The sequence below is a fragment of the Ailuropoda melanoleuca genome, chromosome 17, assembly GCF_002007445.2.
Source record: "Ailuropoda melanoleuca isolate Jingjing chromosome 17, ASM200744v2, whole genome shotgun sequence".
Classification (NCBI taxonomy): Eukaryota; Metazoa; Chordata; class Mammalia; order Carnivora; family Ursidae; genus Ailuropoda; species Ailuropoda melanoleuca.
The window spans coordinates 3964051-3980953 of record NC_048234.1 but is presented as its reverse complement, the minus strand read 5'-3'; the positions used below and the strand labels follow the sequence as shown (position 1 = coordinate 3980953).

Sequence of the window (16903 nt, the reverse complement as noted above, 5' to 3'; positions counted from 1 at the left end):
AATTTAAGATGAAAAGCATTAAGCAAGATAAAGAGCCACATTATAACGAGAACAGACAATTTATAAAGACGACCTAATAGTCATCAGCTTACAGACACCTGTTAACAAAGCAGCAAACAACATAAAGCAGAAATTATTAAAGTCCCCAGCATACGTGATTAAAAATACGGCCATATGGGAAGGTTTCAATAGACCTCCTTCCAAGCCCGGCAGTCCTTGATAAAGTCAATTTATAGACAAAGGGAACTGAATCCAAAAATCAACTCACTTCATTTAATAGTCATGACACAAAGCTCACATCCCTCAAATAGACACAATAGACGATATTTCATGTGTACAAAGAACACGGACGAAATAATAATCGTGTACTTAACTTGGTCACGAAAAAGGGAATGCTTTTTGGAAAACCTCATTCTTGGATCAGAATTCACAAAATTAGAATTAAAAGGAGAACCCCATCAATCACAAATGCTTGAAACTCCCAGATGACCTTCAAAATGGAAATAAAAACCAAAGTAACAGTCTCTGGAAACTGGCAAAGCACCGATAAAGTGAAAACAAAGTCTCCAAGGGCCAATAATAACCACAGAGAAAATTTACCATCAGAAGCACGTCTGCGGAAAAAACGAAGTCCCAGGGCCCTTTCCAGATCGGGGCGCTACTGCAAAGGGACCTGGCCATTTTTTTCACAGGGTCTTTTTTTTTTAAATAAAAGCTGCAAAAGTAAGGTGTTTTTACATCCTCCTCCTTGAAGAGCTTCTCCCTACACCCGTCCCCAATGACAGATGTCGCAGTCCCCACAAAACTTGGATCCATTCCTGTTGGTTAAAATGCCTTTAGAATTCTAACAGTATAGCTACTGGAAGGATGGAGCCCCCCAGTTGCCTGTGTTTCTCTCCAGAGAACTAGACAACTCCTTTTGAGGATGATAAAATTCTCCCCCAAACCCATGGGGACAGGGCGTGGGACCAACCACCAGCGAACCCTATATGCTGAAGTCGGTCGGATATTGCCCAGGCCAGAAAATACGAGAATGCGGCTGGATTTTCCAACCATTTCAACAGGTTCTGAAATTCCATAAACATTTCAGCTAAACCTCGAGAGGGAACGCACTCTTTGGAAGCAAGGCTCTTGCCAAGGCCACGTGGAATAAACTCGATATCGGAATTTACAGCTGGCAGCCACAGAGCCAGGATGCTGGCGGCCAGAGGGAGCGGGAGTCTATGTGCAGCCCTGCCCCTTTCAAGGAGGTGAGCAGGAGACTGGCGACTTCCGAGGCTCAGCTTTCTCACTTCACCCTCCTGGAGATACGGACGACTACCCGAGATATGGCTGCTCTTCAATATTTCCCCCTGCCACCCTAGCCCTGTCTATCTGGGGGTTCTCGAACGCTGGGACTGACCCCTGTCTGAGTACCATGCTGAGAAGTTGGGCCATCTTTTGAAGTCGCCTCCCTGGGGGACCGAGGGGGTGGGCGTGAGATGCATTTGTCCCCGGGAGAATTGAGAAGTGGCCCGAGGTCCCGTGCCACTGGACAGAACCGGGACAGACTTATGAGCTCATCCCAGGCTCACGCTGATGGGGATGGACATGCTTGGGAAAGAACGCCTTTTTTGTTCGCCACATGCTACCCTAAATATGCGTCATGAGAGGGGAAGAAGAACAGGTGAGTCAGAACGTAATGCATTAAACCGTTTGCTTCCACCAAAACGCATCCTAAGGAAATCGGACAAATGTCATACGCACGGAGGGGCACTCCTATCAGTATTCTGTCTAATCGTGAAATACTGGGAACCAACATGCCAAACCCTGAGAAACGGTTCACCAAACTGTGATACCTAAACCATCATCCACCAGGGGGTTGGATTCCACGTTGATCTAAAACTACCCTGTGGCTTTAAGACTCTAGCATCACACTGATTCGCTGGCAAATATGTAACCAGAGCCGCCTACGATCCAGGTGCTGCCTTAGCCACTTCCATACAATGATCACACGAACCACAGAGAAGTCAACGCTGGGGAATAAACGCACAGGCGACGCCCCTGCGATCTCACTCCCGGACCTACACACGCAGACCTGAACAAAACCATTCACAGCTGTACGGCTGGTAAGAGCGCAAACGGGAAACGACCCCAAGAGCCTCCCCCAAGAGAATGAGTAAACAAAATGTAAACTCCTCTTAGGACGTGGGAGATTTTGATGACGGGAGCGGTGCAGTCAGCCGAGGTGGAGATGCCACGGGAGGACACCGGCGGACATCCCACACAGACGACCCATCCTGTGTGCTCCAACCCAAACTTGCCGGGGTTTTTGGAGATCACCAAGTAACTGAAGAATCCACCAATCTGTAACTCAAGGTGCTTCCTTGGTGATCAAGCCACGCTTTTCCAGGCCAGCCTCAGATCAGTTTCGGATTCCATGGAGAGGAGGAAGTGGTTCTCCCCACCCCCACCCACTGTGTTTCCTTTCTTTCCCAGATCCCTGCTTTTGGTTTTTATTGACCATAGTCAACAGTCAACAGGTAACAACGTCTGTCTGTCTGTCTCTCACTCATGGACACTTAAACTTCTGTGCAGAGAACTTTGCATGTCCCCGATGTTTGAGGGCTGGATTTGTTTTTTTTGTTTTTGGACCCATGGAACGAAGCGAAAGAAACATCACTACACACGACATATACAAATCTCACAAATGTAAGAGCAAAGGAGGGCGAGCAGGAGAGAGTTACAAACTGTATGACTGCATCAGCACAAAGTTCCCAAAGAGGCAAAAGGAATCTACGGTGTTAAAAGTCAGAATCGTACTCCCTTCTGGGAAGAAGGGAGGCAGTGATGCTGGAGAGAGATACCAGGGGGTGGGGGAGGGCCTGAACTTTCTATGTCTTCATCTGGGTGATAGTTCTAGGGGTGCGTACGTGGTACGATAATTCATTAGATGTACGTTTGTGATGAATGCACTTTTCTGTTTATATGTCATACGTCCATTAAAAAAAATCTTATTTTAGCAATGAATTCTGGAGCTAACAGGAAACATGGAAACTCTAAGTAATCAGAGTGTGTTGCCACTTTCCGAGGGAAGGAACACACAGGCTGAATGACAGACACGAGCTCGCATGCTTGGAGTTATTCCGGAAGGACTCCGCTTCTGTAGGCATCCCCCGGCTCTCCCGCACTAGCCTCACTTTTCCCTCTAGAAAGGGGAGCAACTGAATCCGACGGGATCATCTCGATACTAACGTGCTCTACCATTTCCCATTTGGCAGAGAAAAACAAACCAAAGCCGTCGTCCGCTGCCATTCCTCTGCGGCTACCCCGTCTTTAACCACAGCTCTCGGTGGAGCCCGTGACCTACCAGCCCGTCTTCAGCCCCGTGTCTCCTGCACCTGTTACCTCGGCTTCCATGCTCTCCAAGTCCCCCCAGGTGACCCTCCAGCCTGGTGGCCACTCACCCACCCTCCACAGTGCATGACACCGCTGGTCCCTGGCCTCTTGCAAGGGTGTCCCTTTCTGCGTCCATGAGCCGCACGTACCCAGTGTTCTTACTAGTTCCCTGGCTGCTGTTCCTCGGTTTCCTGGCTGCTTCTCTGTCTTTGCTCAATCGCTGGATATGGGGGGAGCTGCAGGGCTTGGCGTCAGGCTCTCCTCTTTTCTGTCCGCCCAGTTTCCCTGGGCTTTCGGTGCCATCCATGTGATGACGACCCTTAACTATTTACCTCCTGTCCTTGGTTATCCCGACTCGGATATCTTACAGGAGTCTCGAAAAGACCATGTCGTAAAATATTCTGATTTCCCTCCAAAACTGACCCTACTCTCTCCCCTCTCACGACCTGCACGCGGTACTGGCCACCTGGTTAGGCGCTCAGCAGAGTCCCCCCGACTCCCCTCCTTCCCTGACACCCCACAGCAGCAAATCCTGTTAGCTCTAGCTTCACATTCACCCGGAATTGGACCGCCTCCTACCCAGCACGCCAGCGCCAACGCCACTCTCTGGCCAGGACACCCACCGTCAGCCTCTACCTGGCCTCCCACCCTCGTCCCCGGCCCCTGTGATGGGGACATTTAATGGCCTACCACCCCACCCCCAGTCTGGAAAACTCGTCCCTTCGATGATCTGCCTCTTCCCCCTGGTCTCTGTTTCTCATCATGCCTTTATATGCATTTATGTGTCATCTTCCCCATTACACAGAAAGCTCCAGGGAGCCGAGAGGGAATGCACCGGCAGCTGGAGAGCGGTGGACAGGGGAGGGGGAGGCTGAGGGCTGGGCATGGAGGACCCGACTGGAGAGACGGCGATCTCTACTCCCAAAGCAGCTTTCAGAAAGCAGAGGAGCAACGGTCGTCAGAAAATGAAAATAAAAGCAGCCGACGTGACCAACGCGACAGGACATACCCTTTTCCTGATCGGAGAGGCTGGCGGTGAAGATGGGAGGGTCCGGCTCCTGGGGCCGGGAGGGGCTGGGGCTGGAGCTCCAGGACAGCAGGCTTCCCCTGGTGCCGCTGTGATTGTTCTCCAGGCGAAGGAGCCAGTGATCAGAGAAGGAGGAGCTGGTAGAGGCTGCAGGAGAGCACACAGAGGAGGCTGGACCCAATCCCTGCCCCCGGTCGGGGGTCCCCGGAGGAGCCTCTCGTGGCCAGACCCCCACCCCCGAGCCCTGGGACTGCAAAACCAGAGCAGAAGGACATCAACAAAAGCCAGGACTGGAGGAGAAGCCCTTCGACCGCTTCGCCACGTGACCAAGCTGAAAATTTAGGGAAAGGCAGGTCCCTGGGTGGCTCAGTCGGTTGGGCGTCTGCCTCCGGCTCAGGTCATGATCTCAGGGTCCTGGGATCGAGTCCCGCATCGAGCTCCCTGCTCAGCGGGGAGTTGGCTCCTCCCTCTGCCTCTGCTCCTTCTCTCTGCTTGTGCCCTCTCTCTCAAACATATAAAATATTAAAAAAAAAAAAATTAGGGAAAGGCATTCGGGCACAGAAAGGTCGGTGCATTGATGAGTACTGAAATGCCTTTCCTGACATTACTTGCCACCGACTCCGGTTTTCTAAATAGAGTACACATTTCATTCATTCTGTCTCCTACAAAAGGAAAGCAGGCTTCCTCTTATGTAGATCTCCTGGGGCATTGTGGTTTAATCTGGCCACCTTCCAATAATTTTTAGGAAGAAAGTATGAGTATTAAAAAAAAAAAAAAGCTCATTCCAAAGATAAGGATAGGATTGCAGAGTGAAATAAATCACGTTCAGAAGGTCAACTTTGACCCCCCTTTTTCTTTTCCCTCCAGACTTCCACGTTTGAGGATGCTCAGTCAACGTATCATTGGTACGGTCAAGGAGCTAAGTTTCCTACTGAAGCCCCGCGTCCCTAACCACCGCCCCGTCCTTTCTAACAGGATGAATGCAGGTGGGGGCACACGTGTAATTAAAGTCTGGCTCAAGGGGCGCCCGGGTGGCTCAGTCGGGGAAGCATCTGACTCTTGGTTTCGGCTCAGGTCACGCTCCCAGGGTCGTGAGCTGGGGCCCCATGTCGGGCTCCGCGCTCAGCGCAGGGGTCTGCTTGGGATTCTCTCCCTCGGCCCCTCCCACTCGTGCTGTCTCTCAAAATAAAAAAATAAATCTTCTAAAAAAAGAAAATACTACAGTCTGGCTCGATGACAGACCGGAAACCTGAAATCCCCAAACCACCAAGACATGCCTGCTATACAATATTACTCCTTTCCCCTTCTCGGGTTTCACCGTGTCCGTCACACAACCCTACGAAGGGGACACTCGCCTGTCGTACCCAAATCTTCATGTTGCGGGAGGAGCTCCAGGTTCCGGATCCGTGCCTCCCTCTCCTGCTCCCTGTCATTCGACTGCGTGCCTTCCCAGCTCCCCTCTCCTTACTGAACGGCACCTACCTCTCAGGGAGCTGCTGGCGGACCAGAGAGGGATGCTGTTGCGTTTCTGATAAAATAGGATGTACGCCCCTCGGCTATTGACCTCATCCTCCGGGAGCAGTTCCACCGTGCTGTCGTCGTAACTGTACCACTGGCCATCGAGAGAGTTCCGGCAGTAGGCTGCAAAGGTCCAAACCCCAAGTGCCAATTACTGGAGCTCCCCCCCGCAAAAAAAACCCAGAAAGGCATTTCTCACGAGCAGAGCTGAAAAATGGACGTGTTTGTAACAGAATGAGAAAAATCGGTCTGTTTTTGGCCGGAAATAAATTTTGTAGAATCAGAAAGATCCATCCGTTACACTCCCCGATGCTTACGGAAAGGTGTGCCGTGACTTTAAGCTGACTCTCGCTCAGGCAAAATCTCCAGGAACAGGGAGCCCTAAATTACTTAGCCAGACAACAATGTCAACGTTCACACTGCTCCTTGAGAAGTTTCGAAATGCACATCTCTGATGCAGTATGTGATAAAGAAACTCGTTTGGGATTATCGTAGGCTTCTTTCCTGCCTAAGAACTGAAGCAAAACATTTAGGAAAAAGCCCATAAGATTCTCACTCCCCTCCAACCAATTACGACCAAAGACCCTCCTTTCCCTCCACATTTCAGTGAATGGTGCCATGACCCACAAACCCAGAGTCAGCCCACTTTTCTGTCATGAGCCACAGAGCAAATGTCTAGGCTTTACAGGTCACGTATGGCCACGGACGGTCTCTGCCATGGATCCTCCCTGTTCTTTTCTTACCACCTTTGAAAATGTAAAAACCATTCTTAACCCGTGGGCTGTAGAGAAACAGGGGCTGGACTGGATTTGGCCCGCGGGCCACACTTTGCGGAGCCCTGTGCTACCCCAAACCAGGTACCTAGGGGCACCTCTTTGCTCTTCCCTTCCTTTCCCCCCACCCCCTAGTCCAAAAGGCAGTCTTCCTGATTCTACTTCCAGAAATTTCCCCTAACTGGAATTCAAACTTCCACCCTTGCTCCCTACCTGGTTTCCGTAGAAGAGAGCTACACCCTCAATGTGTAAACGAGATTATGTCTTCAGTTCTGTCTAAAGCCTTTTACTGGCTTCCCGTTACCCTTTGGAAAAAATGCAAACTCTCACCCATGGCCCACATGCAGCACTCACCTCTCCAGCCTCATCTGTGCTACTTAGCCCTGGGTCACTGCACTTCAGCCATTGACAGGCCTGCATCATTTCTTAAACACACCAAACTCTGCCCCAGGGCCTTTGCACATGCTAGTAGCGCTTCCCATCATGGTCTTCCTTCCATTATTCACCCAGCCAGTTCCTTTAGCGCTTGGTGTACAGGCACCGTCCTCAGGGAGACCTTATCTCTATCTCACTCACAGTCCGTCAAATACCCTTTATAATGCCAGGTAGTGAAAAGAACTAAAGTGTCTGTGCTTGCAATGAGACTGAAGTACCATAAGGACAGCACTCCTGTCTGTCTTGCTCATCACAGAAACTCAGAGTACAGAAGGGGTACCCACCCCCCCGCACCCCCCCTCCCGTTCTCTGGCAGCTCCTTGGCGTGCGATGAGGGGGGTCGCTGCACGCCCAGGGCCTGAGGGAGCTCGGCATGCCGGGAGCACCTCTTCCCGGAGCATCGCGAAGCCCAGGCCACGGTCCCGACGCGTGACCACGGCAGCCACGAGCCGCGGCAAGGCTCACCTGTGTAATGCCCACCTTGCAGAGTGCCGTGGTGGTTGCAGACGGCATACAGGTCGTAGAGGAAGTCCAGCGGGTAGCCGGGGGGCAGGCCGGCCGGCTGCTTCCAGGGGGGCCGGGGGCCCATCGCAGGCGGGGGTCCGGCGCTTCTCTGGGCCACGTGGGGGGCCATGTTGAGGCCGGAGAGCGGGAACTTCACCAGCGTGGACAGCTTGTGCCGCCGCTCGCCCAGCTGACAGAACCTCTTCAGGTGGACGATGAGGATGTCGGGCAGGGTCCAAAGGCTCAGCTTCACCATGCCCCGCTGCAGGGCCTCGCAGTGTGGACACTTCCACGCGTCGTCCTGAGCCAGCTGGAAAGGTGGCCCCCGGGACCGTGAGCGCCCCCCGCCGTCCCCACCCTGCTGCACCGTGGCCGACCCACCCGTCCCAGCCCGGGCGTGGACCGTGTGGGGACACCTGCTCCTCCTTGGTGTAGAACTGAAAACACTCGTCCAAGGTACAGCTGTGCTGCTGGGGAGCCTGCTGCTGCCGCCACACGCTGTCCGCATCCTGGACCCGCTCCCGCTGGAGGCCCCCGAACAGGCTGCGAGGAGAGGCGACAACGGCGTCAGGGCGTCTCACCTGTCTCCCTGCGCAGCACGCCCGTGTCGCCCGGGAAGGCGTCCGGCAGGGGACGCAGAGCTGCCCCCACCGGCTCCCAGAGGGACACGGGCTCGGCCTTTCTGCCTTCGCGTCCTCCTCCAGCGCAGGGCCTGGGACTCTGCAAGGGGATTAACACACCCTTGCCGGCCTGACCGGTGTCCCTTCTCAAAGTAGGGCCACATGCACCTGGGGTGATGGGCACAGCCACGCCGAGTGACTGAGAGCCGTGGACTTGAACCAGACAGCCTGGGCTCGGATCCCAGCTCTGGCACACGCATGAGCTGTGTGACACTGAGCAATTGTGTAACCTCTCTGTGCCTTGGTTTCCACATCTGGAAACTGTGGATTATGGTAGTGCCGACCTTGCGGGGCGTGAAGAGGAAATACGCGGCATCTATGTGAAGTGCTCAGAGCCGCAAGCACGTGAGCATCACAGAAGGCCTTTCTGTTACTGCCACGGCTCCCCACACCGCCCAGCATGGTCATTATCACGGTCACTATCGTTTACATCATCTCTCTCGGAGGCAGGGACCGCATGCCATCAAGGAGGCGTGCACGCTGCCTTCAGGCGTGTCGGGGGGACCCGGGCACGGGAAGATTTATTTGTGTGGGCAGGCCCCACGTCTCCTCGGCGTCTCCTCCGCGGGAGCCCCGTTCTGTTGAACTCACCGCTCCTTGGCACAGCTGTCCCACTCCACGGCCAGTTTGATGTGGGGGGGGCCTCCCGGCCTCCGGGGATACAGAGCCCTGAGGACAGAGAACACGGAGCCCATCAGAAAGCACGGGGCCTCCTTCCCACAGCTCCGCCTCCGAGCCCAGGACCGGTGTCCCAAACTGAGTGTAAACCGAGGCCAGGAGGACAGACACGTGACTGGAAGGCCCGTGGCCTGGGGGTGGCCTGCCTTTAGTGTGGTCCACTTTCCGGGGCTTCTCAAACTACCTACAGCGAAAGACCCCTTTGTTGATCTGTTTCTAAATCATTACAGACGGATCCTTTGGTAAAATACAGTAAAAATGTAACGGGGGGGGACAAAATAAAAGTTCAATTAAAAAGTGATAATAGATAATGCAGAATTATTATACACTCATCGTATTTTCAATTGCTCTGTCTATCGCCTTAACATGCCTAAGTACTTCCTCTTAAGCTGTCATGGGCCGGGGACAAGCAGCGGACAGGTGGGCATCAGTCTGTGGAACTCACTTTGAAGCCAGAGTGCCGTGAGGGGGGCCCCTCTCAGAGGCCCCCAAACCCCTGTGCTCCCTTTTCCCATCAGACCCAAGCAAGGCGGGTCAACATTTCCCCAGCTTCCCTAACTCTGTAAAGCGGCTGCCAAGCAACGGGGGTGCTTAGGACCTTCGGGCTTACGTCCCACCCTGCTGGCTCCTGGTTGTTACAGAGGGAGGGGTCCTTCCTTACTATGAGGGTGACACCCATCCGGATTCTGACACCTGTTCCCATGCAGGCTTTCGCATTGGATCCCACAGGTGAAGGGCTCCGTCCTACAGGACCTCCCCCGCCCACTTTAGACACCAGCCTCAAGTCTGGGTTGTCATCTGGGCGTTCTGACCACCTGGCTACAGATGGGAGGCTCCAGGGCCCCCTCCTTGGGTTTGGTGAACTTGCTAGAGCAGCTCATAGAACTCAGAGAAACACTGCACTTGCTAGACCGCCAGCTTATTATGAAAGGGTGGAACTCAGAACAGCCGGATGGGAGAGAGGCAGAGGGCGACGTGTGTGGGAAGGCTGAAGAGCTTCTGTGCCCTCTCTGTGCCCACCACTGGCCCTCCCAGCACCTCTGTGTGCCCACCCACCTGGAAAGCTCCCCAAACCTGCCCTTCTGGGTTTTTATGGAGGTTTCATCACATAGACATGATTGATTCATCACTGGCCACTGGGAAGTGAATTCATTCTCCAAACCTCTCCCTCCCCTGAGGTCTTCGGGTGGGAAGGAGAGTTCCAACCTTTAATCACAGGTTGGTTCCCCTGGCAACCTGGCCCCATCCTTAGGTTCTTTCCCAAAATGACCTCATTAATGTAAACTTGGGTGTGGTTGAAAGGGGCTTGTTAGGAAGACTAAGACGCCTTTATCACTTATCACTAAAAGCATTCCAAGGGTCTTACGAGCTCTGTGCCACAAGACCAAAGACATATTTCTTATTATAAATCATAACATCACACCTACATTACGGGTTCACTCAGCTGTGGCTGGCCCAGCCAGAAAATCAGATATGTTGTTGGACAGCTTTGTGTCTGTGGGAAAATGACCAAAAGACCTAGAGAGCCCCTCTCGGGACTCTGCTGCCAGCGTACACTGCTCAGCAGGGCTGTGCGAGGTGGAAAGCAGTGGGGGGGGGGCACACTGGCGTGACCCCTCAATCACTGACACAGTGTTCTCCAGCTGGAGCCAAAGACTCCATGGCAGAATTCTCCCCTACCCAAGACGGGACATTCAGGTTGAATTTGACAGCATCTCACTGAATGAATTTGGGTTTCTCCATCAGACTGAAATGGGTTCCAATTCAGGCTGGGCCATTAGCTACACAAGGATGAGCAAGTTACTAGGGGAGACCAGGTGGCTCAGTGGGTTAAACGCCTGCCTTCGGTTTCAGGGTCCTGGGATCGAGTTCCACATCAGGCTCCCTACTCTCCGTCTCCCTTGGCCCCGTCCCCTTGCTTGTGCTCTTTCTCTCTAATAAATAAATAAAATCTTAAAAAAAAAAAAAGTGTGAACAAGTTCACTCGTTTCTGGGAACCTCAGTGTCCCCTCATTTCGAGGTGGTCATCACAGCACCTCTCTAGACGTGAGGGTTGAAAGCACAGCATGTGTCGACGGATCCAACACACCGGGAGGCAAGCAACCAGGAGTAGACAGGACGGTCATCAACGTATGGGTACAGAACCCGCGAGGACCCCAGTCAAATATGACGACACCTGTTCCCTTACCGCATCTGGAACGTCCTCCCTTACCTGTCCACTGCCCAGTGACAGAGGGGATGGCTGTCCTGTGGGGATAAGTAGGTGCAGGCCAGAGAAAGCCCCACAACCCGGATGGAGAACAGAGATCCCGGATTCTGATGAGACACCAAACAGAGGCAGTGGGTCAGCACGGCGTCGACTGCACTGAGACTCTCAAGGGCAAAGAAGTCACTCAAAGACTATCATCCGTTTTGCTGGTAGTCTATTTTGAGCGTTCCCTTAAAAATTAGTATTCAGAACCTGCAGATATAAAGGTCTTTTTCGTTAAAGAAGATGCATGTGGGTGGCTCGGTCAGTGAAGCGTCCGACTCTGGATTTCGGCTCAGGTCGTGATCTCAGGGTCATGAGATCGAGCCCCGCGTCCAGCTCCGCGTTGGGCATGGAGCCTGCTTGAAATTCTCTCTTCTTCCCTCGGCCCATCCCTCCCCGCAAAAGAAGATACATGCTGTACCTTGTAATGCAGCAACCTAACACTGTTTAACACATTACATTTTCCAGAACAACGCAGTGTTTTTATTTATTATTTTATTTTTTTTAAAGATTTTATTTATTTATTCGACAGAGATAGAGACAGCCAGCGAGAGAGGGAACACAAGCAGGGGGAGTGGGAGAGGAAGAAGCAGGCTCATAGCAGAGGAGCCTGATGTGGGGCTCGATCCCATAACGCCGGGATCACGCCCTGAGCCGAAGGCAGACGCTCAACCGCTGTGCCACCCAGGCGCCCCAACGCAGTGTTTTTATTTATTTATTTATTTATTTATTTTTTAAAGATTTTATTTATTTATTTATTCGACAGAGACAGCCAGCGAGAGAGGGAACACAAGCAGGGGGAGTGGGAGAGGAAGAAGCAGGCTCATAGCAGAGGAGCCTGACGTGGGGTTCGATCCCATCACGCCGGGATCACGCCCTGAGCCGAAGGCAGACGCTTAACCGCTGTGCCACCCAGGCGCCCCCAACGCAGTGTTTTTAAATAACACATGTTTAATTGGAGTCGATGCTGCCAGTCGGTGGAAAAATCACTCAGTTAATTGACGATCAATAGACAACTTGCCTGACTTTAAGATGACCGCCATCATCACCCGGTCGCCAAAACAAGGCGAGTATCTAAGAGCATGCTAGCGTCTATGTTACATACCAAATGCTTAAGACGTAGTCGAACACTTCAAAATAAGCCACATAAGGAAATCCTACCTATGTGTTTATTCTAAGATGCATGTCTTTTTCATACTCTAACATTTCTGAAGTTGGAGGGAGCCTTAAGCGGCGTTATTCACAATGGTCAAAACGTGGGAACAACCTGAGCGTCCCTCAACGGTTCAGTGGATGAACACGATGGGGTCTACACACACGATGGAATATTACGCAGCCTTAAAAAGGAAATTCTGACATGTGTCCCAGCATGCGTGGACCTCGGAAATCTTGTGCACCAGACCCAGCAGGTCAAACACTGCATGACCCTGCTTCAGTGTATTCATAGGGACAGGAAGTGGGATGGGGGTGACCAGAGGCTAAGGGCTGGGGGCTGGGGGGTTGTTAAACGGGCAGAGAGTTTTCGTAGGGATGCTGAAAATCTGGGGTAAGGATTACGGTGATGGTTTTATAATGTCGTAACTATAACTAACGTACACTCACGAATGGCTAAAATCAATGTTATGAATATGTCACCACCATGAAAAATAATCAATGGCGTCTTCAAGTAAAGTAAATACAGTCCTTTAAAAAAAAAAAAAAGGATTTGTTTGAGAGAGAGAGAGTGTGCGAGTGCGTGGCGGGGAAGGGAGGAGGGGGACAGAGAAAGAACCTCAGATTCAGTGCTGAGCACAGAGCCCACATGGGGCTCGATCTCATGACTCTGAGATCACGGACCTGAGCCAAAACCAAGAGTCGGATGCTTAACCCACTGCGCCATCCTGGTGCCCCGCAAATACGGTTCTTAAAATGGTCACTGATGACCTTAGGTTCGATTAGAAAAACAACGACACTTCCTTCCAAACTCTGACAGTGATAAAAGGCAGACACATCTCTACTTACAAAGCACTGATGAACTAAGGTTAAATTCAGACGGGAAGACAGGGAGGGCACCGGAATTCCAGGGAAGAGCAATAGAGTGTGGGCATGACCCAACACATCCTCGGACAGCCTCAACCCGCTCTTCTGAGTGCGGGGAGCAAGGACACGCCGGTAAGGTGAATGGGAACCCAGCTGCAGGGAGCCTTGAGCGTGAGGTCCAGGGTCCATGCCCGACTGGACCATAACCACACTCTGGTTGACCTACAGCTTCAACAAAGATAAAAGCAATGGCGGGATGCAAGCTGCCCCCAGAGGCTTGGATCCAGGGGTGGCCGCGGAAGGGTGTACTTCCTAAGGAGACCGTTTCTTAAATCTGGGGGTGGCGAGGTGTGGGGGAGGGGGCTCTTGCTGTTTGGACAGCAACAGAATCAACACAATCACGGCACCAATACTGCATGGAGGAAGTCTATCCCGCTGCACAGAAACCAAGTCTACAAAGTGACCCTAGAAATGTCTCGGCAGTGATTAAGTCTGCACTTTTCAGGGTTCCAACAAATTCAATCTGCCCGGCAAACTGGTCATTTTTGGAAGACGTTCTCCTGTCTTCCATGCTTGGCTGGGAAAATCATTTTAGAGACTTCACTGAACTTTTTATCTCTTCAGCTCCAGGTTGAGCATTCCAAATGTATTCAAAGTATGACCATACCGAGCCGGGATTTTATATGGCACTAGAACATTATGGGTTAAATGGGTGGGCGATTCTAGGAACTCCGCAACTGTTTAGAACACCTTCCTCCTACAGAAAATCAGACGCACCCACACACTGACCCATGAGTCCGCAGGAAAGCATCCATACTCCGAGGGAGGGTGCCTCTATCAGAATTCTGCTGGTCCCACTGATTGCCTGACGGGTTTCTGCAAACCTATGGACCAGAGGGGCGCAGAGGCAGACGTCCATGTGTGATCAGGTGGGGAATAGGGACGGCTGGGTTCAACGTTCACATAAAAGGGGTTTCATCCACTTGCAAGGATCAGGGGCACAAGGTTTGCAGAAGGCTGGGGCTATTATTACAAGATCCTCTGACCTATTTCGAGAGAAGTTTCGGGCTCTAACTCGGGCACCATGGCAAAAAAGTCCTGGACAGATATAGGTTGGTATGAATGTAGAGAAGGTCTTTGACAAAATGTCATTTCATGTACCTTCTGAATCAAATGTGTGGTCTTGGGGCGCCTGGGTGGCACAGCGGTTAAGCGTCTGCCTTCGGCTCAGGGCGTGATCCTGGCGTGATGGGATCGAGCCCCACATCAGGCTCCTCCTCTATGAGCCTGCTTCTTCCTCTCCCACTCCCCCTGCTTGTGTTCCCTCTCTCTCTGGCTGTCTCTTTCTCTGTCAAATAAATAAATCTTAAAAAAAAAAATCTGAAAGATCAATAAATTAAAATAAACTGCTTAAAAAAAAAATGTGTGGTCTTCCCCGAGCAGAAAGGAGCAGGAATTATGAAGAAACCACCTCTGAGAAGTTCTTACATAGGGAAGCAAAATTCTGAGGCTCCCAACCTGCCCCCCAAAATGTCAACACCTTCTGAACCATGGGAAGGGTTTCTGATACTCTAGGGGCCAAAGGGAAGGGTTTTACATGTGTTCCATTTCTGATAACTGCCTACCTGAGAATAAATAAAGGAGCAAGCAAAAAGGTGTTTTGCCTTGAGGTTTTAATTTCGGTGTTTTTTTCTTTAAACTGGACAAAATTATTTTAATATCTAGATGTTCATGTTTGGACATAAAACATCCATTTTCATTTTCCGCAAAAGTTAGACTTCAAGTCCCCTGAAATTTCGGATGCAAACGTGTAAGTTACAATCTGTTGTAATACACTACGCTCCAGGGAGAACCATAGAGAAGAAACAAATACAGAACAGAGAAAAACGGTGTCAATCCTATTCCAGTGGTGTCTTTAAAGATTTAACGGGAAGAGGGCTCTGTCCGTGGAAGGTGTTTCGTAATGGTGCAAAGAGTCACACAGCACAGGCCACAGGATGGTTACTGCTTTGCAAAGCGGTTTTATGCGGCAGCGTGAACGCTCGCATTAACAGCAAACGCCTGTCTCTGCCGAGCTCCTCCTAGACCCCGACCCCCATCTCCAGCCCCCACAACACACGACACACACCGACCTGGATGGGGGCCTCGCTCTTCATGACACAGCGGACCTTACTGAGAATGCACTCCCTCAGCTGGGCCCAGGAAATGGCTCTGTCTTCCCGCAGCAGGAAAGGTGGCCCGAACCTGCACGATTCAAGGGCATCAGGTCAGCTCAGCGAAGGAACATGTGACACTACTCAACAGTCAGGAGCGTCGGCCCCGCTCACAAGCACCTGTCCCCTGGGCCTGAGCTGAGTGCCAGGCCCCGCTCGAGAGGGCCCGTTGGAGGACCTCGCTGCAGACGGACACAGGGTCGTACGCACAGACACCCAGAAATGCCAAGCCCGAGAGAGACGTGGCGGTGGAAGCAGATGGCTCAGTCGGTCGGCCCGCTGGGAGACTCTCCCTCTCGCAACAGGGCAAGAGAACACTGGAGCCAGGGGAGAGCAGGCGGGGGTTAACCCGGAGCAAAGCCGCTCTTGCGGACGCGGCGGTGGTTTTGTGCGTCAGGACTATTCTCGGGAGAATGTTTTCCATGACCCGAGCTGAGGAATGCCTCGAGGTGCACCTGCAGCTCCCGGATCGCCAGACGTGGCTGCGGCCGCGGTCCCGGCTCAGCCATGGGTACTGCGGGACAAATCACCAACCAGCATGTCCCATGGCCGCGCCATGCAAGGTGGTGTGAGGAGCCGATGGGATGGGAATGTGACACTGTTGAATTAATGTTGCTGAAAGCCAGCACGAACCCGAGTGGTGCGTCTGGAACGGCAAAGGGACTGTGCCGACCACGGTTGGTTTATTCACCTTGTCCTCTACTGTTCGGCACTCAGGTCGCTTCCAATGTTTTAATTTGAACAGTGCCTGCTTATGGCAGGAGCTCTATGAATTTTGTGAAGTTGTGAATTAACGTTAATCTCCGTGCCTCATTTTATGAAGATAGCTCTCTCTCTCTCACTAATTTCCGAGCTGGGTTTTAGACGATGGGTTAAAACCCTTCACCTGTCACGTGATGTAAATATGTTCCCTCGTTTGTGCTTAAAATGTTAAATGCCTCTAAAATGTTAGCCTTTTCCTCGATAGCCTCCTGTCCGCCTTAGGTGTTAAAACAGTCCTCCACCCAAAAGACGTAAATATTTCCCCACATTACCTTCAAGTTATTTTACGGTTTCCTTTTAGTCAATCTAGAATTTAAACATGGGAATCTATGGTGGAAGTAAAAAAGCTGATTATATAAAAAAAATCAGTTCGTCCCCCCCTTATATACTATATAATTTATTCACGCTTTAATAATATGAAATGTGCCATTTTTATCATATAATACCTAAATATGCTTTAGCCTATTCTGTTCCGTTATTTAAGTGTATATTCTGGGGCGCCTGGGTGGCATAGTTGTTAAGCGTCTGCCTTCGGCTCAGGGCGTGATCCCAGGGTCCTGGGATTGAGCCCCACATCGGGCTCCTCCACTATGAGCCTGCTTCTTCCTCTCCCACTCCCCCTGCTTGTGTTCCCGCTCTCGCTGGCTGTCTCTGTCAAATAAATA

The 16903-nt window shown here is 51.8% G+C and overlaps 1 protein-coding gene across 1 annotated transcript in view; it reads right to left on the bottom strand.

Annotated features, from left to right (window-relative positions):
• USP43 (ubiquitin specific peptidase 43) overlaps positions 1 to 16903 on the bottom strand; it is a 54411-nt gene that overhangs the window by 7422 nt on the left and 30086 nt on the right. Inside the window, exons 10-16 of the mRNA XM_034647279.1 lie at positions 15396 to 15507; positions 11206 to 11309; positions 8907 to 8984; positions 8052 to 8178; positions 7597 to 7945; positions 5888 to 6046; positions 4388 to 4552 (exon numbers count right to left, since the gene is read on the bottom strand). Of these exons, the coding sequence (XP_034503170.1) occupies positions 4388 to 4552; positions 5888 to 6046; positions 7597 to 7945; positions 8052 to 8178; positions 8907 to 8984; positions 11206 to 11309; positions 15396 to 15507 (1094 nt within the window). The remainder of the gene's footprint in view (positions 1 to 4387; positions 4553 to 5887; positions 6047 to 7596; positions 7946 to 8051; positions 8179 to 8906; positions 8985 to 11205; positions 11310 to 15395; positions 15508 to 16903) is intronic.